This window comes from Nansenia antarctica, assembly GCF_963989245.1.
Source record: "Nansenia antarctica genome assembly, chromosome: 12".
Taxonomy (NCBI): domain Eukaryota; kingdom Metazoa; phylum Chordata; class Actinopteri; order Argentiniformes; family Microstomatidae; genus Nansenia; species Nansenia antarctica.
In genome coordinates, this window is record NC_137682.1 from 29,311,768 (window position 1) to 29,338,420 (window position 26,653).

Sequence of the window (26,653 nt, forward strand, 5' to 3'; positions counted from 1 at the left end):
GGGTCGGGAACCAATGTCTCGCGAGAGTGTCAGAGGTCGTTGTAAAGGTGAATAGATAAAAAACAATTTGATCAGATAGTGAACTAGCTTATACGCTTCAACCCTTGTAACGAGAAAGATGGCAAAAGAAAAAAAGACGATGATTACCGTGCATTCCAGGCTGCGTGGACAGAGGAATTTGCATTTGTGGAGATCGCAGGATCTGCGGTATGTCTAATATGCAATGATAAAATTGCATCGATGAAACGGTCAAATATAAAGCGGCACTTCGATACGCATCATGCTTCATTTGCATCGAAATATCCAGCGGGGGACAGCAGGAAAAAGGCATGCGAGGAGCTACAGCGGAGAGTGCAGACGAGTCAACAGCAACTGCGTGGGTGGACCAAGCAAGGTGACGGGAATTCCGCTAGCTTTGCGGGTGCTTTGGCAATAGTCAGGAATGGAAAGCCATTCACAGATGGCGAGTATGCCAAAACATTCATGCTTGATGTGGCCAATGAACTGTTTGATGACTTCCTAAATAAAGACAAGATAATCAAACGAATAAAAGACATGCCTCTGTCAGCAAGAACTGTTCACGATCGTAGCATCATGATGGCAAATCAAGTTGAGGAAACACAAATTAAGGACATAAACGCCGGGACATACTTTTCTCTCGCGTTAGATGAGTCAACAGATGTTAGCCATCTATCTCAGTTCAGTATATTTGCCAGGTATGCTGCAGGTGACACACTGCGTGAGGAAAGCTTGGCTGTTTTGCCAATGAAAGGGACAACCAGAGGAGAGGATTTATTCACGTCTTTCATGGAGTTTGCTAAAGAAAAAAAACTGCCGATGGATAAACTTATTTCTGTCTGTACTGATGGTGCACCCTGTATGTTGGGGAAGAACAAAGGATTTGTAGCGCTTCTCCGTGAACATGAAAAGAGAGCCATCCTATGTTTTCATTGCATCCTGCACCAGGAGGCGCTTTGCGCTCAGACGTGTGGCCAGGAGCTAGGTGAGGTGATGTCGCTGGTCATTAGAGTGGTCAACTTCATTGTTGCCCGAGCTTTAAATGATCGCCAGTTTAAAGCTCTGTTAGAAGAAGTTGGGAATCATTATCCCAGTCTGCTTTTACACAGCAACGTGCGTTGGTTGTCAAGGGGAAAGGTGCTCAGCCGTTTTGCAGCTTGCCTGAGTGAAATCCGGACTTTTCTTCAAATGAAAGGCGTCAAGCATCCTGAGCTAGACAACACTGACTGGCTACTGCAGTTTCACTATCTCGTGGACATAACAGGCCATCTGAACCAGCTCAATGTGAAAATGCAAGGTATTGGAAATACAATCTCATCCCTTCAACAAGCAGTGTTTGCATTTGAAAGCAAGCTGGAAGTCTTTCTCAGGGACATTGAAACAGGTCGTCTTCTGCACTTTGTAACACTGCAACAATTTAGAGATGCATGCTTAGCAAGTGACTCCACTCAACATCTGGATCTCCAGCAGCTAGCTGGCTTTATGTCCAATCTCCTGCAGTCATTCAAAGCACGTTTTGGAGAATTTCGTGCGCGCACTGGTCTTTTCAAGTTCATCACTCATCCACATGAGTGTGCAGTGGACAAAATCGACCTGACATGCATCCCTGGGGTCTCTATGGGAGACTTTGAGCTGGAAGTTGCTGACCTGAAGGCATCAGACATGTGGATGAGTAAGTTCAAGACACTTAATGGAGAGTTGGAAAGTCTTGCGCGACAGCGAGCAGAGCTGGCGAGGGAACACAAGTGGACAGAAATGAAAAAACTTCAACCTGAAGACCAGCTGATTCTGAAAACTTGGAACGAGCTTCCTGTGACATACCACACAATGCAGCGTGTTAGTATTGCCGTATTGACCATGTTTGGCTCTACATATGTATGTGAGCAGTCATTCTCGCATATGAGGAACATTAAGACCAACCTACGCTCACGTTTAACTGATGGAAGCCTCAACGCCTGCATGAAGCTCAACCTCACCACGTATGAACCAGACTACAAGGACATCAGCAAAACCATGCAGCACCAGAAATCGCATTAAAAGTAAGACATATTTAATTTATTATATGTTAAAAATACTATATGGCTCTCAATGAAATACATTTAGAAATATTTGGCTTTTATGGCTCTCCCAGTCAAAAAGGTTCCCGACCCCTGCATTAGAGGATGTAAAGGGGGAACAACTGCCAATCTGGGATGTGTCTTACTCCCTCAGTGGAGGACTGTCTGTCAATGTGTCTGTCAATGTGTCTGTCTGTCTGTCAATGTGTACACTACTCTCACTCAGGGAGCAGAGCTGGGAAGGAAAACAAGGTTGTCACATGGTTAACCCCCCCCCTTACTCCCCCCCCCTCCCCCCCCCCCTCCCCCCCCCCCTCCACCGCTTCCCTCACTGCTGTTAGGAATGGCTTTTTGAATATGTGACAAGACCTCAGATGACTCTGTAGAGGGACGTTCCAGAGGCCAACAGCAGGTCTGAGGTCCCACAGATCTCAAGGAGACCAACAGTGCAGCTAACCGACTAGGAAATGAGAAGACAAGGGGACTGCCCTGTAATTGCATCCACATGATCAAGCCTCATGATTAAGCTGTTTAGCTCACTAGTTTCACCATTATTGTATGCGTCAAACCCTGAGTTTACAAAGGTTCCATCTGGTGTCGTGCCCATGATGATGTACCCTGAGTTACATTATGAATCATCATGAATCCCTCTGAACAGTTCCAAAGTCATTAATTGTTTGATAAAAAAACAAAAAAACATAACCTTTCTTTGAAGACCATTTCTTTCCATTATCACAGCGCACACTGCCTTCACATCTCCAATCATAGTCTGAGCTCATTTCATGTTCACAGTAAATGGTGTCTACTCAGTGCGGTTACACCTTGTGGTGTAAGCACAGGACTGCTATTCGTATTTGATAATAATATACTAATAATATATAATATATATATACTAATATCTACGGATCAAGATATTTACAGGACATTGCCTGAAGAACCCTATAAAGTTAAATATACAATCTTTTCACATGTTAGATGAAGACTGCAGTCAGGTATAGTACAAGATATACAGTATACAGTACAAGGTTTATCCTGGTTATTTACAAACGCACACTCAATGATAACACAAGTAGCAGTGAGATTGTTTGTATTATCTTTGTTTTTAAACATTCAGTCCATAAAACATGTTAGCTCATACACAAACTCTTTATTTGTTTATTTGTCACCTATGAGTGGACCTGCACTAACCTCTTTAATTTGGCCAGAATCAATAAGGTTTATTCCTGATTTATTTTTTATATTACAAAAAATAATATGAATGAAACCCACTTTTTTCCTGTGGCAGTATAGCTGATCCCTGCCAATCAGTTTCTGCATTAGTTATAGACATTACTCTATAACTAGTCTTGCATAAATATAGAACATATATCAGACATATATAGACATTTTAACATAGAATTTTCCAGCATTCTGAGTCAGATGAATAACAGATATGAATAACAAGGTGTCCAGCACACATGACCAGTACTTTAGCCATGGAATTGATATCCTGTGCATCAACAGCTGAGAATTGAGTTTGTTCTCAAAATGCGAATGACCTTCCTTGAACTGTAGCTGTACTCAAACTGCACATGTCCATGAAAGAAGTTCAAATATCCTGTAGGGAGAAAGAAATGAAAATCAACTGCTGGCCGGAGCTTTTGCCTATTTCATTCATGTTTTAAAACACAACGCAAGACAAATACAAATTGGTACAGTATATGAAAAACACACAACTAATACTCGAAACTATTTTAGAAGATAATGAAATACCGTAGTGATATGCAGCAGCATCCACCTCCTCTCCCATTCCAGGGAAATCAGTCTCAATAGATCTTGGGAAGCCGCTGTCCATTGTGGCAGTCTTCTCGTCATAGCTGTGGATGAGATACAACCATTTGTACTACCTGTTTTCCACGGAAAGTAAAGTCTTTTTTGAATGTAATTACTGAAGTGCTATGTAACAACATTTAACTGAGTGATTGAGTGTAAACTATTATTATATCATGTTTGCTAGTACGTTCCCTCAACACTAGTCCAGACTTCAGTCCTACCTCCAGTACTCCTCCTCTGTGAAGAACAAGGTCTTCTCCGTGTCTGGTATGTACACGGCTGCATCAACCTTACGCACAGTTTTGGGAAAGCCCAGTTTGTGAATGTATTTAGGGTAGCCCTCCACCATGTCATAACCATTGAGGGCCCACATTTTGATACCTATGAAAAGAAGGAAACAAAGTAGCACATACTTTTGACACTGACATTAAACTGTATTAGAAATCTACCACTGTATAATTGATGAGGATGAGTAAATCAAGACAACTCTGGCCAGTGAACTTGAGTGGTTACAGAGCGTAGATTCAGAGGGATAAAGGAAAGGACAGTGTGCTGTAAGCATGTAACCCACCGCTGAATATGAAGACCAGGTCTTTTTCTTGGTTCTCATAGGCGGCGTCAACCTTGTTAGGAAGGGAGGGCCAGGTGGACTTGATCAGGATCTGCACAGGCTCTGGCATCTGAGGATGGATACGCCAGTAGAACCTGACAGGCAAAAAAAAGACAAATCAAGCAATCTAAATGTAGATTATAAGGTTTATATAAATGTAGATTATAAGGTTTATATAAATGTAGATTATAAGGTTTATATAAATGTAGATTATAAGGTTTACTCATGAAGGTGAGGAGTTGAATGATGTCAGTGTGCGCTGAAGGTGTGTGTAGGTGTGAAATCAACAGGTGTGGGTGGAACTGGCCATGTTCTCTGTGTGAAATCATACATTATAGCACAGTGTGAGTATGTTTGGAATGGGTCTGTGTCCACGTTTTCATTTTCATGAGCAGACTTGCTTCCTACCTGTCTTTGAAAATGATAGTTTCTCCTCTGAGCTCAGTAACAGCATCAAAACTCAACATAGGATCACATTTGTTAGGAGCGTCTGGCTTGGGCTTCCTTTTCTTGGGGTGGAGGTTGGGGCCTATATGATTAAATTACATAATTGATACCTTTCACAATTATAATTCCATTATGAATGGGATAGTATTAATTATATGACTCATACAAGCTACTTTAGATTGGGCTGTCCCAGTGTGGAATTGAAGGGAACAACACTCACCATAGAGAGCTTGAATACCATTGATATCATCTTCAGACAACGGGTAACCCTCAGCATAGGAGTAGACTGGGTACATCAGAGCTCCAGGATCAGCAGAATGGGACAGACCAAGGGCATGGCCAAACTCATGACTGGCCACCAGAAACAAGTTGTATGCTATAAATATGAGGCAACAAGTTAATGTATAATCAGTGCTCAAGTAATAATTTTCCCTGGTCTATGAGCGCTACAACATTTACCGCTTGAGTCTTTTGACCAGTGTTCATCTTCATCAAAGTGTGTGTCTCCTCCAATGTCCTTCCCTGGAGGGTAGGCATGTGCTAAGAGCCCGTCTTTTCCATCGAATGGGTTGAAGTCTCCATGTTCTATATAGTCAAGGAGAGGGTGATTTTTTATTTTTACTTTATGACCTGAATTTGAAACGATCCTGGACAATCTGAATTATGAGATGATAAGATATACTTTATCAAGACATTTCTCTCTATTTTCTGTACCATTTTCTTGTTGACAATATCATCTCTTTTTTACAGTGTCAATTCTCATGTCAGAATGGATACATTGGGAATACCTTTCGTCCCAAAGCCTATCATGATGTCAGCATTGCCCTCATATAGCTTCTTGAAGGTCAGAGGAGTGACGTCGGCCCATATGTTGAGGGCACTACGGATGGCCCTGTCCACATCAGTCTTCTTCAGATCTGGTGTGTAATTGACAATCCTGAAAAATCATTCAAGGGAGGGTTGATAAAGTTACATTAAATCCAAAAACGTCATAGAAAGATGGTTATACCCATTGAATCCCAGGCCATGGGGAGTATGTTAGTTCACATTTGCGTAATTAATGTAATACATCTTTACTATGGGATAAACATAATACCTGCAGTATCACATACAATTGAACCTAGTATGTGTGAGAAGCATCACCTGAAGGTCACGTTGGTGTTCTGCCATTTGAGGTGTCTGGGGAAGTGGTTATATTCAGCAACGTCAGGGACACCGCACCTGGCCATACTCATCAGCTCCAGGGTGCTTGTGTCCAGGTTCCCTGTCACCCTAAGATTAAAGAATGACTGCATCTCTCTGATCTTGTCCCGCATGGTGTCAGATGACGTTTGGGTGCCTTGGAGTCCAGCTGGAAGGTTATAGTACCTGCGAAGGTATTTCTGAAGATAAAAAGTAAAAAACCTTTACTCAATAAGTATGTGTGCTGTATAAACATGTTCTTAAAAAGGATTACATCTTAGGTGACTCATATATATGCACAATCTTATAGATTAAACACTGCAAACTATTCAAATTACATCTAATGTTACTGCATGCTTTAAAGTTATAGCTCAGTAATAGTATCCAAGAGGCTACTGTTATATGTTTAGGCAGCTTATCTACACTTACCATTTATTGTCAATAAAAACATATTTCTGAATGTTATAAACACTCTAAATGTTGTTCACAATTTTTAAAACACAACCTTTCACAACCATGATGACAATCCTAGAATCAGAAAGCTGAAATCTGAACTGACCTTGGTCAAACATGGCTTACCTCTGAACTGACCTTGGTCAAACATGGCTTACCTCTGCTAACAGGAAGGTGTCTGTCTCCTCTCTGGACAGCGGCAGAGCAGATGAGTGAGCAAGCATCACAAGCAGCAGCAGGCCTGTCATTTCCATGTTGTGATGGTGGCGTCCAAGCACAGTGACTGGGGTCCTGACATGGAGCTGTATTTATACTGTGTTTTGGTAGGGGGATTTTCCCTAGAGTGCTTGTGATTCATGTAAAAGCACCTAGCCACTTCCTCTGAGTAGAAGTGCTTGTCGGTCCGAAAATGAAGTGATTGTGGTCCTGTGAACTGCTTTGAACTCACCTGAAAATGCACTGATGTCACATTTTTTTGCCAAATAGTCATGACTTGAGGGTTTCTTAGATTTGATGAAATCCATAAGGCCAATGATGTAACAGTTTTCATGAACTTCTGTTATGGTGGGTTTTTTTTTTCTTCAGAAGAGAAATAAAGCTAAATGTCTCTCTTGTTTGTTGTTGTGGGCAATATTGTATTGAATAATCTCTGTTTGAAGGAGCCTATGCACAACAATTATAATGGAACTATAAATGCTATTTATAATATACAGACACTTTTGGCACCCATGACTGTGACACAGTATATGCTATTTTGAGGATATGAATGTCAGAGAAGTTGCTGATAATAACAGAGTTGCTGTTAGAAATGCGCAAATTACAATTTGTTGTCTTATATGTCTTATATCGGTCCCTTCTATACAATACATATTTGTACTGAAAATGATGAAGAGTCTGAATCACTTTGGTGAGTAATTTGGTTATTGCTTATACTTATTTGATGTCAGAATCAGAGCTGATATAAGTACATTGAGTAATGTCAGCAAAATAAATGAATGTCAAGTAATCACCAGATCATTTCACAAGATAAGAACAAGCATCCTTTCTCACCATGGAGGAAGTCCTAATGCAATTCAAGATGTGCCTGCTTATGTAGTTTCTAGTTTTCATAACGTGTAGTTGTGACACATTTAGTAACAATAAGGTTGCAGATACTGTAGTGATCACTAAAACAAAATACAATTCACAACAGAACCTCTACAGTCACTGGAATAAGTTGTAGGTCACTTTATTGATGTGGCGAATGACATACAGTATAACCTATAGTATCTTCTATGTTAGAGCAGTGTGTAACATGTTGAGGTTGAAACAGGTCAAGACATGCCAAGTCTCTAATACTGCTATGACTGTACGTCTGCTATGTACGTACTATGTAGTGTCTAATAGGTATGTATAGGTATGATACCTGTTAGTGTCTGCAATGACAATGGAATTCTACCAGACGCAGAGGCAACACATCGCAAACATGACATGAGCAACATTGCATTTAGGAAAGGTATGCAAATAAAAACCTATTGTTAACTTCTATCAACCCTAAGTTCCCAATTCAGCACATGGGTATTAAAAGCAGGTCAGACACTTAAAGTGCACCTTCTGAAGATGCTAAGATATTCCAATGTCCTCAGCTGTATTTATGAAAATGGCTTTGTGCTCAGTTGAAATACCTGTGTAATTACAGTGGAGACAACTGGCTCTGTCCAGAGCTACAGCATGGTGTGGACAGAGGTCACATAGTGGTACTTAGTCACAATAACGAGAAGTTGCAACATGGGATTCTGATTCATAGAATGACAGACATATCTTTTAAGGTGGTATTATACATGCTAATTATTTCACAATATTGATTGATCCTGCTTGGGAGAATAGTGCATGGTTAGTCAAATTGCATAAAAGAAGATTCATAATGGCTCAAAGTATATTCATGTAGTGGATCACTCCAAAATCAAAGTGCCATAAACAAATTCAATTCTAGATATTTCAACCCCAAATAATAATAATAGTAATAATAATAATAATAATAATAATAATAATAATAATACATTAGACTTAGCGCTTTTCTAGACACACAAACTAAAAAAGATTGGGTAGTACCGTAATAATAATAATAATTTTAAAAAGAATAATAAAAAAATTATGATGAATAAAAACAATAGCCTTAGAATACAGGCTACACAGGTTTCCTTCCTTCATTTTATATTGAGGCATGTAGCTGCATCTACACAAAAAAAAGCATAAGTTAACACCGACCCATTGTGTGTATGTGTCTATGGACATTCCTGGCCAATAGAATCTTGCAGCAATGTCCTGCTGGGTTCTCTGAACCCCACAGTGAGCTCGAACAGAGCTGCTCTAGAGTTCTGCAAATATGTCATTGGCCTCTGCTCCAGTTCTAACCACCTTGTCGAGGTGAGGGATATTTTTAGACCACACACATTTGTAGAAGAGTTCCTCATCTAGTCAAATGTGATAAAGAAATAATATATAGTAATAATATATAGTAATAATATATTGTAGGGGAAATAAACAATTCAACATTTCCATTGCAGCTATTCACATGAAATGAATCAATGAAACAGACGTTGGTATTAACTCAATAAAACTACACAGCTAAAGAAATTGTAACATTCCAATCCATAAAAAGCTATGTGCAATAAAGTGGAATGACAAAAGAAAAAATTATTGAAGAAAAGTAAGAAAAAGCACTAAACCAGCTTATGTCACTAATGAGTTCTCTTACCTGTGCTAAATAGAATCAGCTGGGTTAATGCATGCTGGTGGGTAAATACTTCCACTCTTTGAAATAGGGTTTCCAACCTCTGAATGCAAGTAAACAAATGATTTCATAATCAGAATTAGAAACAGATTTATTGCCAAGTAGGTTTTCACATACAAGGAATTTGCTTTGGTCTGGTGGTACATACTGTATCAGTAGACAAAGTGCGAGGACAAAAACAGACAAAAACATAAGTGAAAAGTAATAATAATATAGATGAAAAGTATTTACCAGAATAGTGCAATGTGACATAAGAATAGTGCAGTGTGACATAAGAATAGTGCAGTGTGAATGTTTGATGTCCGTGGGGGTCAAGATAACAGTCAGTGGGGATACGGGTCTCATTAGATAGGATAACTGCAGGAGGGAAGACACTGAAGACTCTGTTTCTGTGTTGTGAAGTTTTGGTTATGATGGACCTCAAACTCCTGCTGGAGGGGAATGTTTCAAGGAGTTTGTGACCAGGGTGGGAGGGGACCAGGATGGGAGGGGACCAGGGTGGGAGGGGACCAGGGGACCAGGATGGGAGGGGACCAGGGTGGGAGGGGACCAGGGTGGGAGGGTGACCAGGGTGGAAGGGTGACCAGGGTGGGAGGGGACCAGGGTGGGAGGGGACCAGGGTGGGAGGGGACCAGGGTGGGAGGGGACCAGGGGACCATGATGGGAGGGGACCAGGATGGGAGGGGACCAGGGTGGGAGGGGACCAGGGTGGGAGGGGACCAGGGTGGGAGGGGACCAGGGTGGGAGGGGACCAGGGTGGGAGGGTGACCAGGGTGGGAGGGGGACCAGGGTGGGAGGGGACCAGGGTGGGAGGGGACCAGGGTGGGAGGGGACCAGGGGACCATGATGGGAGGGGACCAGGATGGGAGGGGACCAGGGTGGGAGGGGACCAGGGTGGGAGGGTGACCAGGGTGGGAGGGGATCAGGGTGGGAGGGGACCAGGGGACCAGGATGGGAGGGGACCAGGGTGGGAGGGGACCAGGGTGGGAGGGTGACCAGGGTGGGAGGGGACCAGGGTGGGAGGGTGACCAGGATGGGAGGGTGACCAGGGTGGGAGGGTGACCAGGGTGGGAGGGGACCAGGGTGACCAGGATGGGAGGGGACCAGGGTGGGAGGGGACCAGGGTGGGAGGGGACCAGGGGACCAGGATGGGAGGGGACCCGATGGGAGGGGACCAGGGTGGGAGGGGACCAGGGGACCAGGGTGGGAGGGGACCCGATGGGAGGGGACCAGGGTGGGAGGGTGACCAGGGTGGGAGGGGACCAGGGTGGGAGGGGACCGACCAGGGTGGGAGGGGACCAGGGTGGGAGGAGACCAGGGTGGGAGGGGACCGACCAGGGTGGGAGGGTGACCAGGGTAGGAGGGGACCAGGGTGGGAGGGTTGAAGGGATGGCTACAGCGTTCGAGATTTGGCATGCGGGATTCTGTCTCGACACTTCCTGCCATTGTAACCTGCCATTGTAACCTGCCATTGTAACCTGCCATTGTAACCTACCAACTCTAGTCCGTCTACTGTTATGGGTCGGGTTGCTTTGGCGACTCTCTGGTGCCTCCTCCTGGTGGCTTGGGATTCTGCATCTGTTATGGACTCATGCTTGATGTGTTGCAACTGTTGTAAATTAGTGTTCTGTTATTTTTATCGTATTTGACAATTCGTCATTTTGTTTATATCCGATTTTACTGTTAGTAGCTTTGTGGATTATTAGTATATTTGTTAAAGATATCTGCTAATTTTATAATTTCACCTGTTTGTTCATAGACATGTCATCCTTTGCCTATATGACAAATCTAAATTTATGAATCTGTTCGTGTCATAGAGTAATGTATTCACCTCATCTGTTATTAAATTGTCATCTAAAGCATATAATGACATATTTTAACATTGGCTCCCACAAGTAGTAGAAGTGTTGCTTAATGATAATTAGAATTCCACCACTAACGGCAACGCCTTCGCCTTCCCTCAACGTCGCTGCTTAAAGTCCCTATTGTGGTAGGGAAGGAGGGGCCTCTGAGGTGGGCAGTGGTGGAGAGGCCATTTGGCAACAGAACTCGTTCAAGTCGTTAGTGGAGTGGGAGCTTTCGGTTTGTAGTTAATGATCTGTCTGAGACCTTTCCAAACAGAGGCCGAGTTGATTTCTGAGAACTGCTGTTGAAGTTTCTCAGAGTACAGTCATTTCTCACCGCCTTTCTAAACCTTTATTTAGCCTCTTTAGGGGGTCCTTAGGGGCTCTTTAGGGGGTCCTTGTCCCCACTCTTAAACGCTTCCTCTTTTGCCAATCTTAGCTGTCTGAGTTTAGCTGTGAACCAGGATTTGTCGCTGTTGTAACTAACCCTGGTGCATGATGGTATACAACTGTCCTCACAGAAGCTGATATACAACGTCACAGCCTCTGTTGGTAGCAGTCCTAATCCCAGTCATTACAGTTCAAGCACAGGCGAAGAACCTCTCTAGCTTCTCTGTCACCAAGCTTTCCTGCAAGAAACATCTCATGATGGCAAAGAGCTCTCCAAAGACCTTTGCAACAAGATTGTTGAGCAGCATAGTAATGGCACTGGTTGCAGATGGATTTCTCAACTCCTAAATGTTTCTAAGATAAGCACCATTGGGTCCATTATCCACAATTGGAAACAACATCACTCGACCTCAACCGGACTCGCTCAGGAGCTCCTCCCAAGATTTCTGACCGGGCAATTAGTCAGAAGAATAGCCCAAGAGCCTAGGCTACCGAACACTTAGAGAAGCCTGTAGATTACTGGGAGAATGTAATCTGGTCGGAGGACAAAAAATTATTTTGCCAACAATACGACACGCCGTGTTTGGAGGAGAAATGGCTCTGCATATGATCCTAAAAATACCATACCTGTTTCTCTTCACATGGTACTGGTGGAATCCAAATTATCGAAGGGAAGATGAATGGAGCCACGTGGGGCGGCTGTGGCACATGAGGTAGAACTGCCGTCTAATGATCGAAAGGTTGGCAGATTGGCGGTTCGAGCCCTGTCTGGCCACATGTCGAAGTGTCCTTGGACAAGACACTGAACCCCAAATTGCTCCCAATGAGCAGGCCGGCGCCTTGCATGGTAGCTTGCCGCCATTGGTGTGTGAATGTGTGTGTGAATGGGTGAATGAGAGGCCGTTGTAAAGCGCTTTGGATAAAGGCGCTATATAAGTCAGTCCATTTACCATTTACCAAGTACCGGGAAATTATTGAGAAGAATCTGTTACCTGGATGATGAGAATAAGATTTGAAGTCCTTGAAAATGTAAATGTAAATACTGTGGTTGTAGAGTGACATAAAAGCAGAGGTCAGGGAATAGCTTGGTCTCTTTTTTTGTCTTGTTGTGAGGTTCTCATTATGAGTTGTGAGTACCATTGTCTGAATGACCTGTGGTCATCTCTGTCTCTCTGTCTCCATCTCTCTCTCTCTACTCTTTCTCTATCCATTATTTACCATAGAGGGTAGAGTGTAACATTTGTCTATAAAGTATTTGCCTTGTAATAGGTATATTAGTAAATAACTATAGAGTATATAGTATATTAGTATAGTATTATAGTATATTAGTATATACTGTATGTATTATTAAAGCCTCATGTGATTCATTATATTTGACCATTCTTACACTAAATCAGCACAAACTCAACAATTCCTAGCCCATACTGGTAATTACATTACTTGGAGTCAGATTATCAATATTAGATATGCTTTGCTATTACCAAAATATAGCCAAAAGTCTCACATGGAAACTGACATTATAATAAATGCACTACATGCCTGGTACTTACTCTAATCTTCAGTAGAGACCAATCTCACTTGGTGGTTCATGCCCTTTGTTCACAGGGTTCACAAGGTCAACAAACATGTTGTTACTGCACAGGGTGTTCTAGGGGAGTGGACTTCAGCCTTTCTATCTCTGGTAGCTGCCTCTTCGAAACGTGTGTGTATGCAGAAACACAGCTAATGCCTGACACTGCAAGTCTATTTTGTAGGGTTATATTTTTATTAGGAAGGATGTTGTTGTTTGGAACTGAACTGAACTGAATTTCACCACACTGGCCAGAGGTGGCATATTGTGTTCCTTTAAATCAGATGAAATCAACAAATGTGACAGGGTCTGGTTCACAGATGAGACAGTGAATACAATTCCAAGTATTTAGTGATCCTAAAACTGTTGTTTGTTATATTGTGTGGGCTCTTCAATCCTTCAACTTTCGTAATATGCAAAAAAACGGAACACACATTTAAAAAATGTGCGCGACTTGCGGCCCTTTTCACCAGACCTTGTCACAAATGATTTGTTTGTTGAAATGATGATACAGACCACAAAATGAATGGCTACATACTTTACAATTGAACAGACTCAGATTCAGATTCAGATAACATTGCCATTTTTGTTGAAACACATAGTAGGAACTTGTTGTGGCATTAGAGTGTGTGTGCTATTTTTGCTATTATTTGTGCTAAGTTCTATTTTTTCACAAATATACAATAAAAGACAAGTGCAAACAGGACAGAACAGTGAAACCGACAAATCAGTGCAATGGGAATATAACAATATAGTGCAGCGGCGGGCAAGTGCAATGACAGGGGTTCAGTCTAGTGCAAACCCTACTCAGAGAAAGGGGGGGGGGGGGACAGGTGGGCAACATAGTCGTTTACTAGACGGACGGCTGAGGGGAAAAAACTAAGTCTGTGGCGCTGAAGGCAGACTCTCCCAGCCTTCAGCAGCCTCAGCCTCCTTCCGGAAGGAAGCAGAGTGAAGAGGCCGTGGCCCGGGTGGGAGGTGTCAGCCATTATCTTCCTTGCCCTCCTCAGAGCCCTGGTGTCATGTAGGGTCTTGGGGGGGGTGCACAGCCGATCACTCTCTCCGCAGAGCGTATCACCCGCTGCAGCTTGGTCTGAACAGTGTTCAGTGGTAGCACCATTTGTGACTAGACTTCTACAACATTCAAATGTCAAAAGTAATACGTCTTGTCACAGATTGGTAGGCACAGACAATGAAGTGACATACTGTAGCACCAAAGGTAGCAGGCAGATAAACGACAACTCACATAACAGGTTTGAAGACATCTCTATGAGTGAAATCGCTTCACATTAGTGTCTGCTCATTTTGTTTTCAGCTGGGTGTACAGTAAACTAGAATGAATTACCTTGTCTCAGGTATTCCCTGATTTCAGTCACCATTCCGAAAGATAAGGCCTAGAAGACTATTTTGCATGTTGACATTGACATACTGTATGAAGGAGCCCTTTGAAACACACTACAGTGTAAATATATCCTGGCATGAAAATTACTATGATGAGTGCAGACAGAGGAAAACTCTGGAATCAACAAACAAATCCATCAAGATCATTGATTGTTGACCAGCCTTTTCTCTGCTTATCTCTGGGTTGGACAAGTCTGCCTCTGCCAGGAGGTTGAGACAAACAGACACCAGAGGGCAGCAGAGGCTCATTCAACAATGAGCAGCAGTACCCTGCCTCAGCAGTACCCTGACAGAAAAACCTTTAGTGTTGTTCTCACAATCACTTAATATGTACAAAGATATAATGTTAGGTATGGGCTGTGATTTCCACAACAAGGCCATTGATTTTTCTATATTCTTTGCATCTTGATAGATTGCACCTACAACAAAACATTTAGAACACTGTAAAAGCGATTATTTTGAAGTTTATGAATAATGTCACGCAAAAGAAGATTGCACAAGAGACCCCAGTAAAAGCAGGAGACTTACAGTCCTGTATTAAATACAAAGCTATCTACATTGACTTCCATAAGTATTGGAAAGAGAAAGCATTTTACATGCAACCAGTTGACCCCATCAGACGCTGTATCGTTCTCTGGTGATGCTCTGCAGGCCTGTAATGCCTTTTAAATTGTTGTTTGTTTTGAGGTCTTTTTTTCCTAAAATCATATCAGGAAATGAAATGCATGTTCTATTGGATTTGAATCTGAAGATTGACTTAGTCAAGAACTTCCATTGTTTTGCCTCTGAAAAACTCCCTAGTTGCTATGGCAGTATTTTTAGGGTCATTGTGTTACTGTATGATGAAGCACCATTGAATGAATTTGGAGGCATTTGCTTATGCTGAAGCAGACAAGACTTTCTGTTGCTGCCGTCAGCAGTAACATCATCAATTAAGACAAGTTAACCAGTTATTGTGGTAGCTATACTTGCCAAACCATAGCACCTCCTCTAGCATGTTTCACATATGAGGTGATACTAATGTTCTACATTTTGGATAGATCCCTTTTTCTCCAACCCTTCCTCTTGCACTCTCTCTGGTACATGATAATATTTGTGTTATCTGTCCACAAGACCGTTTTCCAGACCTCTGCAGGTTTTTTAGGCACTTTTTAGCAAACTGTAACCTGACCATCCTTTTTGAGGATAAATAGTGGTTTGCACCTTGCAGGGAAGCCTCTGTGGTTGGGCTGTGGTGATTGTCTCTGACACACTCCCGTCGAGCTCTCTTCAGTCATCCACTGTAGAAGTCTTCCTTGACCTTCTAGACTGTTTGCGATTGCTGAGCTCACCAGTGCTTTCTTTCTTTTTGAATTATGTTAATTTTGAAATACTTATGGAAGGCACTGTATATAAGGAATGGGACTGGAATAATCTGATAATGTAGTCCAATCCCCGGGATGGTTTTCAAAGGTTTATAAAGTGAGGTTTTCAGAAGTTAGTGTGTGAAACTAAAGGTACCTAACTGCAGGAATGGTTATGGTAATTATCGACAATGTTGTTATTTTACTATTTTAATAAAGTTGTGACATTTTGTGTGAGCAGTGGAATTTAACGTGTTATTGTTTTGATGGCAAGTGGTTAAGAGCAAGCTGCCCTGGGTCAGGATTGTGCAATGCAAGACAGCCATGTGTATGTAGGGAGTTTGCATGCTCACTCTGGCTCATCTGCCTTAAGGTATGAATTGTGAAACCTCTGAGTAGATCAAAACATTCTGAACTGGTGGAGCAGGACTCTGTGGTCATCATAAACATTGTTCATTGTGGCTCAATTGTGCTGTGTAGTAATCTTAGCCTCTATCATGAAGAATTTTACCAAACAAAATGGATTATTGTGATCATCTTAATAACGGCCCAGTAAGTAGATATGAGCTTTAAAATAGCGCTAAATGGCTGTGATACGTTTGTAGCGCTCAAGGAATTAGATGACATGATGTTTTGGGTTTTCTATTTATTATGGTGAGCATTCTTGTTATGGTGAGTTATGGTTATGGTGAGTCAGCCACTGTAGAAGTCGTCCTTGTCCTTACCAGGCTGTTTGGAATTGCTGAGCTCACCAGTGCTTTCTTTCTTTTTGAATTATGTTAATTTTGAAATACTTATGGAGGGCACTGTATATCAGGAATGGGACTGGAATAATCTGTATATCAGGAATGTGACTGGAATAATCTGTATATCAGGATTGGGACTGGAATAATCTGTATATCAGGAATGGGACTGGAATAATCTGTATATCAGGAATGGACTGGAATAATCTGTATATCAGGAATGGGAATAATCTGATAATCTAGTCCAATCCACGGGAAGAGGTCTAAAAACTGACACAAGGTTTTCAGAAGTTAGTGTAGTGTAGTATGTGTAGTATGATGAAACTATAGGTACCTTTGTAAACCACTTATCCTGAACATCACAGCGACAGCACACTCCTGTAGATTCTTCCTCTACAACATCAGAGGGATACATCCATTCCACACGAGAGAAGCAGCACAACTCTTGTTCCAGGCACGTGTAATCTGCCGCCTTGACTATTGCAACGCCCTCTTGGCTGGGATCCCGACCTCCGCCATCAGACCTCTGTAGCTCATCCAGAATGCTGCTGCCTGTCAGATGTTCAATCTACTGAAATTCTCCCATGTCACCCCTCCTTGCATCAGATTCAAGACCCTGGTGCTTGCCTATCGAACCACTACCTACTTGCAAGCAATGGTCAGGCCCCAAACACCTGCCCGATCACTCTGCTCTTCCATCTTGGCTGGCTTCCTGTCACCACCACCTCTACATGGATGCAGCGGTCAAATGTCACATCTTTTCACTGTCCTGGTGCCGGGGTGGAATGAGCTTCCCATTGCTGTCAGGACTGCAGTCACTACCTATCTTCCGCCATAGATACTGCCATCTTCAGGCTACATCTTGACTCTCCCTCCTAAAGACCTCTTCATCCCCACTACCCCTCTACAGTTTGCCTGCTGTAAATACATTTAAAAAATCACTAAAAGAAAAAAGTAATGATTCCTTCTTCTAGCATTGTGACTGCCAATGGCCCCTGGTCCTAACCCTGGTCCTCCTAACCCTGGTCCTAACCCTGGTCTAACCCTGGTCCTAACCCTGGTCTAACCCTGGTCCTAGCATAGATTTGTTTTTATGATGACTGATGTATGATTCACTAACTTGTACACATGTACAAATGTTGTAAGTCGCTTTGGATAAAGGCGTCTAATGTCTAAAATGTAAATGTACATGATAAACAACGTTCAGTGAATGAGTTTTCAAATGTTCAGTGAGGACAAAACAACATGCCTCACCTTTAAAGGTATCATGCCATGTTTCCATGCAATAATATTAATTCAATATGTGACAGGGTCTGAAGAAAAGGTCTGCAAGTCTGCAAATCAACGAGCAGAGAAATTCACCCTCAAAGTATTCACAGCCACATTTCACAGGTCGGTAATGGGTGGGAACAATAGCTGGATAGTCCTTGATGACAGAAGTCTTGTCAACAAACACACACACGCACATGGCTATTTATGAGGATGTGGGTCGGTCGATTAGGGACACGCCCACTCAAAAATAAATAAATAAATAAAAATACTACCCCACCCAAGTTTGGTAACAAACTGTAGGTATTTAGTGAATGTAAAACTGTTGGTTATGATATCGAGTGGGTTCTTCATCCTTTCAATTTTCGTCCTAATCACAACAAGACTTGTTTGGCTCGATTTGTAGAAGTTTCACAATTCCCGACATGCAGACATTTTTACCAAGCCGTGAAAACATATACACTTTCATTTTGAAGAAGGCAAATTGCATGTCCAGTGACTCTTTTCACAATCACTTTTTATGGGCAACAAACATATATATATTGCACTGTGCTTTGTATATATATATATATATATATATATATATATATATATATATATATATATATATATATATATATATATATATATATATATACAGTTTTTATGACACATTTCACTATTATTTGGCCTTCAGGCAAAGGAAATAAGGAAACAATCCTTATTAGACATAGAATTAGATTCTTAAGATTGCACAGGAGGGGGATTTTGTATAACTTCAGTTGTTTGCTTTAAACTAGTGTAATTTACCGAGTTGTGGCACTCTCAGAGTTAACTAAGTATCTTTGGGCTCAATTATGCTCCTGCCTGTTTAATTACCCTGTCTGTCTGCAGTAAGTGCTCAACTTGTAACTTCTCTGCCATAGAGATCTACCCAAAACTACTTCACCACCTCTACTGTTCACCCACAAACCATCAACATGAATTCTTTGAATCCACCAGAAGAACTCCATGTATCCTACAACAGTATATTTTTTAAGCAGAGGAATTTTGCTGATGCTATAAAGCTCCAAAGCACCCAATCAAGGCTAATTGTAGACTGAGTTTACCATGGCACCACCCTCCCGCTGCAGGGACCTGGCTGGCGGCCCTTCTCTGTTTCGATGGCCTGAAGCCAACCCTACAATTACAGCCAGTTGGAATTCCTTTTTAGACCTACTTTCACAGAAAAGACATGCATTGTCTAAAATAGTACAATCATTTGGTTTGATTGTGTATTTTAGGATAACTTGCAAAATGCGTGGTTGGACAGTGGTCTGTAGCTCATTTAAACATAAGCACTGCATGTGTTGCAGATGGCTAAGCCATTCCATACAATGTCTAGGAACACAAATTGTGATTTTTGCAGAGATAAAAAATGAAAGACATGGTTGATCCCCTGCTCATCACGTTGGGCAAAGATTAAGCATAACATAGACAACACATGTGTTGTTCACCATTTTGTTTTGTTTCACCTTTCTTGAGGATTGTCTGTATTTCAGCAACTTCTATTTCACAAACTGAGTCTTAGGGACTTATTCACATCTCAACATAAATCACAAGGAAGGTTGTAAAAGGTAATAAAGAGGAAACAATCATACATAAAAGTTACAATTACTCTTAACATTTATATGAATTTCAATAGCCATAGGGGCAAACACATACTATGATGTAAAAATGTTAATTGCTTCTCACGTTTGATATCATTTTTATGTTTTTCCCCCCCTTTGCTCAAACTAAATCCCTCCCTAATTCCATACTGCTGTTTGAGGCTTTCTTGACTTTGGCGGCGTATGACTCACAATAACCAGTTAAAAAGCATTCCCATTAACCAAGACATGCAACTCTATGCATTCTCAAACTAAACCACTTCAATGTTGCATTGTTAAGTTTGGAAATGCATCTTTTGTTGTGTTGGTTCTGTGTTTTGGTCTTGGTTCTGCCCAGTCCAGGTTCGACTGCTCCTACATCAACTCCTGAGGCAGAGACAGTTCCTGCAAACCAACCCCAGAATGACCTGAAGATAGCCACAGTAAGTGTGTTATTTCATTAACTAAAGAACTGACATTCGAGAGTCGGCATGTGACTTTGAATTCAGCATATAAAAAGGCTAATTTTAAGGACTTTTTTTTGCAAACAAACGACTGTGCTTGCGGAAAAAATCCCCATGCCGGGAAATTGGGTTCTTCACTGTGGGAGATATTGAGATCATCTTTATCCTTTTATTTCTGTGAGTGGGGGCGGAGGTTAGTGTAATCTCCTCAGAATGTACAGCCCTCAGCATCTTGAGTTGCAATTATATGTTTCCAGGTTCTGTCAGGCTTCCTTAAATTGTTTTTCACTCTTGTTTTTTTTCATACTTATCTTAAAATCTGTTTCTGAAAGTGATTATTTTAATGTTGGGTTTCAACCAAAGTTTTAATTCTTCAGATTTCAGAAAGCTATGCATTATGTTAGACACTAATATATGAATGAAGCTTAGCATGAACTGTTCTGGTATGCCAAGTTCCACTCTGTTACAGTCTGTATGTATGCAGCAGTTGAGCAAAAATCACATTAGGATAATGTTAAAATGGTGAAAATAATATTGACTATTTGCTTAAAATGACTTCATCATTGGCACAGTGCTACCAAAGGTCTATCAACCAACAAGTTGTAACATGTCCAGCAGCTTGAGAGTAATCTTTTAGCATTATTTACATTAATGATGTTATGTTATTTGATACTGAATGACTACAGAGGCTTTCATTTGTTTTTAGGAATACCTCCGGCACTATTATAATCTTAAGAAAGAGCCTTTTGGGCGGAGTAAGAGAAGTCTGCCCTCAATGACCTCCAAGGTAAAAGACATGCAAAGCTTTTTTGGCCTCAACACGACAGGTGTTCTAGACTCTGAGACCATGGAGGTAATGAGGACTCCTCGCTGTGGGGTTTCAGATGTGGAGGACTATAGTGACAACCAAGGGACCAGGTGGAACAAGAATATCATTACATACAGGTAACATAATTTGCTCCTCTGAAGTACGATCCAACAGTAGCGTCACTAGGTCTGGGCCTCTAGGGCTTCAGCCACAGATGTTTTTGGTCCAACCTCTATGTTTTTGATGGTCCAAAAAATGTGGCACTGAAGTGATTGGTCTAGATTTCATAATGCACTGGACCGTCCTTGACTCCTCCCCCACCCTTACAGTAAAAGGTAGATGACAAAGTTATTATCACTCAAAGAAAAGCCTATGACTCAGTCAGTAACCTTATTCCCAGGCTATCCTCAGCACAGTGCACAAAGGAGACAAAAACAATACTAGCTAGTTAATTCACAAAGGACATAGCAAGCTAGCTAATAATGGCTTCGGAGAATAAATGGGTCTGCATATGATACAAGATGATTAAGAAGATGTTGACGAATGGGCCAAAATCCCACCTGATCACTGTGAGAGACTAGGGTTTTTTTGTACAGGAAGCTATCTTGAAGCTGTCATTGGAAACAAAGGTGTCTCCACCAAGTATTCAAATAATTTCAGTTAGGGTGTTAATTATGACACTTTCCTGTGTCGTTCCCCTTTATTGCACATAACGTTTTTTATTTATTTATTTAGTTAATTTTTTAAAATAATACAATATTCATATTGTATTATTCTATGTTTTTGCAAACTTCTTAGCAGATCCAATTTTTGTGCACTAGGTTGCTGCATTTATCCATTAACATAAAAAAAGTTCCCCCCCGCTAAGGCTACAATGCCCTCTAGTCCTAGAAACGCCAAACAACCAATTATCTTCAAAGCATGAACTCATGATTGGAGGACTGATTGACTGTACTTTTTGATCTTGCAGCATCGGCAGGTACACCAGGCATTTACCCCGCAGCATGGTGGACGCTCTAGTTGAGTCAGCATTAAGTGTGTGGGCCAGGGCAAGCACACTCACTTTCGTGAGGTCACATACCCGGATTGCCGACATCATGGTGGAGTTTGCTACCTATGGTGGGTGGGCAGAATAGTCACTATTCTCTACTAATAGAGAATAGAAATGTTACTTATTGTGTTACTTATTGCTCTACTACACTAATATCCATACATATCTTATGTCACTTGTGGTGTAACAACGACATTCTGTTTTCTGTTGTTTTCTTAATACCAATCTCTCTTTGATAAAGAGCATGGTGACTCGTACCCATTTGATGGGCCAAAAGGTACACTGGCACATGCTTTTGGTCCAGGAGAGGCGACTGGAGGTGACACTCACTTTGATGATGATGAAGTCTGGACCGCAGGCCCGAAAGGTGTGTTTTAATTGAGGAGAATAATTGAATAGTTTAGATCTCTAGATCAGAGAATCATTGAATAGTTTAGATCTCTAGATCAGAGAATCATTGAATAGTTTAGATCTCTAGATCAGAGAATCATTGAATAGTTTAGATCTCTAGATCAGAGAAACATTTAATAGTTTAGATCTCTAGATCAGAGAATCATTGAATAGTTTAGATCTCTAGATCAGAGAATCATTGAATAGTTTAGGCAAATGCACACGAGAGCAGACCAAAACTACTTTTGTATAATTCATGCGTTGGGAAGTATAATTTATTGGCTGGGAAGTAATATGTTCATATTTGTGAAATTCCAGGGTTCAACCTTTTTCTAGTGGCAGCACATGCATTTGGCCATGCTTTGGGCTTGAGGCATTCTAGAAACCCCGAGTCGCTGATGTATCCCACATACAAATCCCGCAGTCCACACAACCTACTTTCCAAAGAGGACATAACGAACATCAACACACTTTATGGTAAGGAGGCCATTGAGCATCTCACTGGACTTGACTGATTCTGAGATCACCGGTAGTTATCATGCCTCTCAGAGACAACCATCACAACCATCACAACCATCACAACCATCACACACAACCATCACAACCATCACACACAACCATCACAACCATCACACACAACCATCACAGACAACCATCACACACAACCACTACTAGGGTTGGGGGAGATGGCTAGGGGGTAGGGGAGGCTGTAAGCATGGGAGAATGGGAGAACAGGTAGTGTAAGCATGGGAGAACAGGTAGGTTTTGAGGTGGGATTTAAAGGTGAGGAGTGAGGGTCTCTGAGTGGTTGAGGGAGAGAGTTCCAGAGGCGGGGTGCAGCTCGTGAGAAGGCACGGTGACCGAAGCCTTTGAGTTTTGAGGGTGGGACAGTGAGGGGAACAATGGATGAGGATCAGAGGGTACGGGTAGGGCGGTGGGGGAGGTCAGTCAGGTAAGGGGAGGCCAGGCTATGGAGGGCTTTGTATGTGAGGATGAGCACTTTGAATTGGATACGTTCTTTGATGGGGAGCCAGTGGAGAGAGTGGAGGACAGGAGTGATGTGGTCACGGGACCGGGTGTTTGAGAGCAGGCGAGCAGCTGAGTTTTGGACCATCTGGAGTCTATGGAGGGAGCGGGAGGTGATGCCGGTGAGTAGGGAGTTGCAATAGTCAAGGCGGGAGGAGATGAAGGCGTGGATGAGGGATTCAGCAGCGGGGGGGAGAGGCAGTGTCTACTTTTTGCAATGTTTCGGAGGTGGAAGTAGGATGTCTTGACAATGGAACTGACGTGGGGATCAAATTAGATGGTGGGGTCCAGGATGAAGCCAAGGTTGCGAGACAGGGGGGAAGGGGTGATGGTAGTGTCGTCAATGGTGAGTGTGATGGGTCCGGTTTTATTGAGAATGGATTTGGTGCCGATGAGGATGACTTTTCACTGTTAAGTTTGAGGAAGTTGTGTGTTAGCCAGGTTTTTATTGCTGAGATGCAGTTGTATTGTGATACTATAATGAAGCCTATGACAAAATAACCCATACAAATGATTTACCCTCAAGTTGAACAGGTATCAATCTTGCATTATTATGTTAATTTACTTGTGTTCATATTTACATTTAGAGAATGTACAGAGTGTCACTATGATTACATTGGATATTCAATGCGCAAAAATCGAAGTAACATAACCCCTTAACCATGATGAAAAAACATGGTAGCGTATTGTTGGAGCCTACTGTTTGATTATGATGCTATTAAACATAATTTACCTTGAAGTTGAACAAAAAGGGGTATCGATCATGCATTATTATGTTACTTTTGTTATAATTTAAATGTCACAACCACTTTATTTGATAGTCAATGTTTGGAGCAAACCCAATAGCCTATTTGGAAGCAAACTAAGGAACATCATCAAAATGTCATTTACGGCTCCAAATAATATTTTCTTCTTGATTTTAATATCATAAAATATATTTAATATCATAAAATATAGAAGGAATTAATTCATAAGAGTTGGTCCTAATCATCGCTTAGTGTGAGTAAGAAGCTTCCTTTTTCGCAGTCCGTACCTTGCCTACTCTGAGCTGTGAGATGTTTTTGGTCATAACTGCGCTTTTAGCGTAAAGTAATTCTGAGAGGCTTAATAACTATGGTCCCTGGTCCTATGTGTTGCTTCTTGTCTGCATTAGGTCCAAAGAGCAGTACGCCATATTACTACTCTAGGCATGGCTGGAGTCCACTCTACAACCCCTGGTTCATGGGCTCCCATTTCCCACTGTTGATGCAGAACAAATGTGCTCCTGACCTGTCTTTTGATGCTGTGTCATCCCTTGGTGATGCCACTTTCTTCTTCAAAGATAGGTATGCAGATCTGATGAATGAAAGGGCTAAATAAATTTTGTGTGGTACTGGATTTTCCTTCTAGGATCATTATGTTTTTAATTACTCGATTTTTGTGTGCAGAAATGCTAGAATGTGTGTTCTCTTGTGAAGGTATCTATGGATCAAACATAACCAGCAATATGACATAAAAGAAGGCCCTATTGACAACTTTATGCCAAAGATTGACTCCAAAATTGATGCTGCCTTCTGGGTTCCTCGGCGATCTACTGCTTACCTGATTCATGGTAGGAACAGCCCTTACTCTGTATAGCACCTCATTATGTTTACTGCAGGGGTGCAAACTGGTGATGGCCCAAAAAGGTGACACATCATTTTTTGCCTGAAAACAAAGAAAATTATCAATGCGCGGCTAACGGTGGTCTAACAATGACGCACGTAAGTAGCGGCAGCCCTGACCTTAACACCTGCAGAATTACTTCGAAAACAGTTTACTGTGACTGTGTTCTCCACACTGTCTGGAACTGTACCTAGCTACCTGAAGCTAAAAGTTATTTCAACAGCAGCGGAGTTTAGTAGACAGGAAGATTAGTTAGCTCGGGCATCGTGTGAGTTTGATAAGACTTAGACCCCCTCCCCCCCACACCCAAAATATTTTTTTTGTAGATCTACACGATTCACATAGATGACCTATTTTGAGATAAAAACTGCTAATTTAGCAGAAAGGTGACAAGTTTGCACCCCTGTTACTGTGTTATTGTATAGAAGGAGTAGGATTTGGAGTTTGTGGTGGGGACTAAGTCAAGATGAGACATGTATTTGTGTTCTGACCAATCCAGAATCCATGTACTGGACAGTGAAGGGGTCCCTTGTGAAAGGCAGGCCGAAGCCTATCAGCAGCTTTGGCTTCCCACCTTGGGTGCAGCAGGTAGACGCAGCAGTGCACATTGTGACAACAGGACGCACCCTGTTCTTCATTCATGATCTATACTGGAGGTGAGCTAGAAATGAACATGAACACGTTGTTACCCACTCATAACTTTACATACCAATAATAATAGTCAAATTAAAGTGTAATAATGGGTGTTTTTGTTCAGTTACAATGAAAACCGAAGAGTTATGGAGGATGGATACCCAAGATACATCAGTGATGGCTTCCCAGGGATTAATACAACAATCAATGCAGCCGTCTATAAGGATGGTGAGCATGCTTCATACTTATTATTAATTATAGTAATTATATTTCATTTATTATAAACAAACCTGTGTCAAATGTGTTATTGGTAGTGTATTGAACTTGAGGCTATTGCACCAAACTCACTTCAGTTCAAGGCATCAAAGAACTGTTGTGTTAATTGTCACATATTCTTTATTTGAGGTTACCATTTACCATTCTTGTCTGTTCAGGAATAAAACATCAATTTTAAAAGAAAGTTTTATGAGATGCCTCCTCATGGTTTAATTCTGTTGTTACAGGTTACATCTACTTCTTCGTAGGACCACAAGTGTATGAGTACAATAACATTCAGAAACATGTTGTTGGAACTGAGAAAGCAAATACGTGGCTTGGATGCTAAGTGATGTCTATGGAAGAGATTAAAGCTTTACCTGAGCAATTTAAGTTGTGTCAAACATTCTATATATTTATATATATTATATTATATTCCAGTGGTGTCACTAGGCCTGGGCTTCCGGGGCCTGAGCCCTGGATGTTTTTGTTCCAGCTCCAAACCTTTTGAAGGTAAAAAAATAATTTAAAAAATGTTTTTAATTTCAGTCTCTACGAGTTTGATCAATCAATCAATCAATCAATCAATCAAACGTTATGTATATAGCACAAGTCATGCACTGAATGCAACTCCAAGTACTGAACATAAAAACAATAGTAAATCAAATACAATCCCCAAAAAAACAAGAAATAGGAGTAAAAGTGCAAGTTGAAATAAACACTAGATAAAAGCCAGGCTAAAAAGGTGTAATTGCAGTATAGGCTAAAGGTGTAATTGCAGCCAGGATAAATCTAGGTGTAATTGCAGTATACAGAGTAGATTGTCCTACAAAGACACTTAGACTTAGATTAGTAATCTAAAA

General features: G+C 41.5%; 2 protein-coding genes across 2 annotated transcripts; one reads left to right on the top strand and one right to left on the bottom strand.

Moving 5' to 3' along the window:
- Positions 1-3,571: 3,571 nt before the first annotated feature.
- mmp13b (matrix metallopeptidase 13b) lies at positions 3,572-6,833 on the bottom strand (the record flags this gene model as incomplete). The annotated part of the gene is made up of 10 exons (XM_080542715.1): positions 3,572-3,672; positions 3,828-3,931; positions 4,109-4,268; positions 4,459-4,592; positions 4,906-5,026; positions 5,165-5,320; positions 5,404-5,529; positions 5,733-5,881; positions 6,088-6,326; positions 6,738-6,833. The coding sequence occupies 10 exons, from the start codon at positions 6,831-6,833 to the stop codon at positions 3,572-3,574; spliced, it is 1,386 nt and encodes a 461-aa protein (XP_080398841.1).
- Positions 6,834-8,944: 2,111 nt separating this feature from the next.
- Positions 8,945-26,139, top strand: mmp20b (matrix metallopeptidase 20b (enamelysin); the record flags this gene model as incomplete). The annotated part of the gene is made up of 11 exons (XM_080543099.1): positions 8,945-8,985; positions 19,878-19,962; positions 20,690-20,928; positions 21,762-21,910; positions 22,084-22,209; positions 22,551-22,709; positions 24,412-24,583; positions 24,716-24,849; positions 25,402-25,558; positions 25,660-25,763; positions 26,039-26,139. 11 exons carry the CDS (start codon positions 8,945-8,947, stop codon positions 26,137-26,139), a joined length of 1,467 nt encoding a protein of 488 aa, XP_080399225.1.
- Between the last annotated feature and the right edge of the window lie 514 nt (positions 26,140-26,653).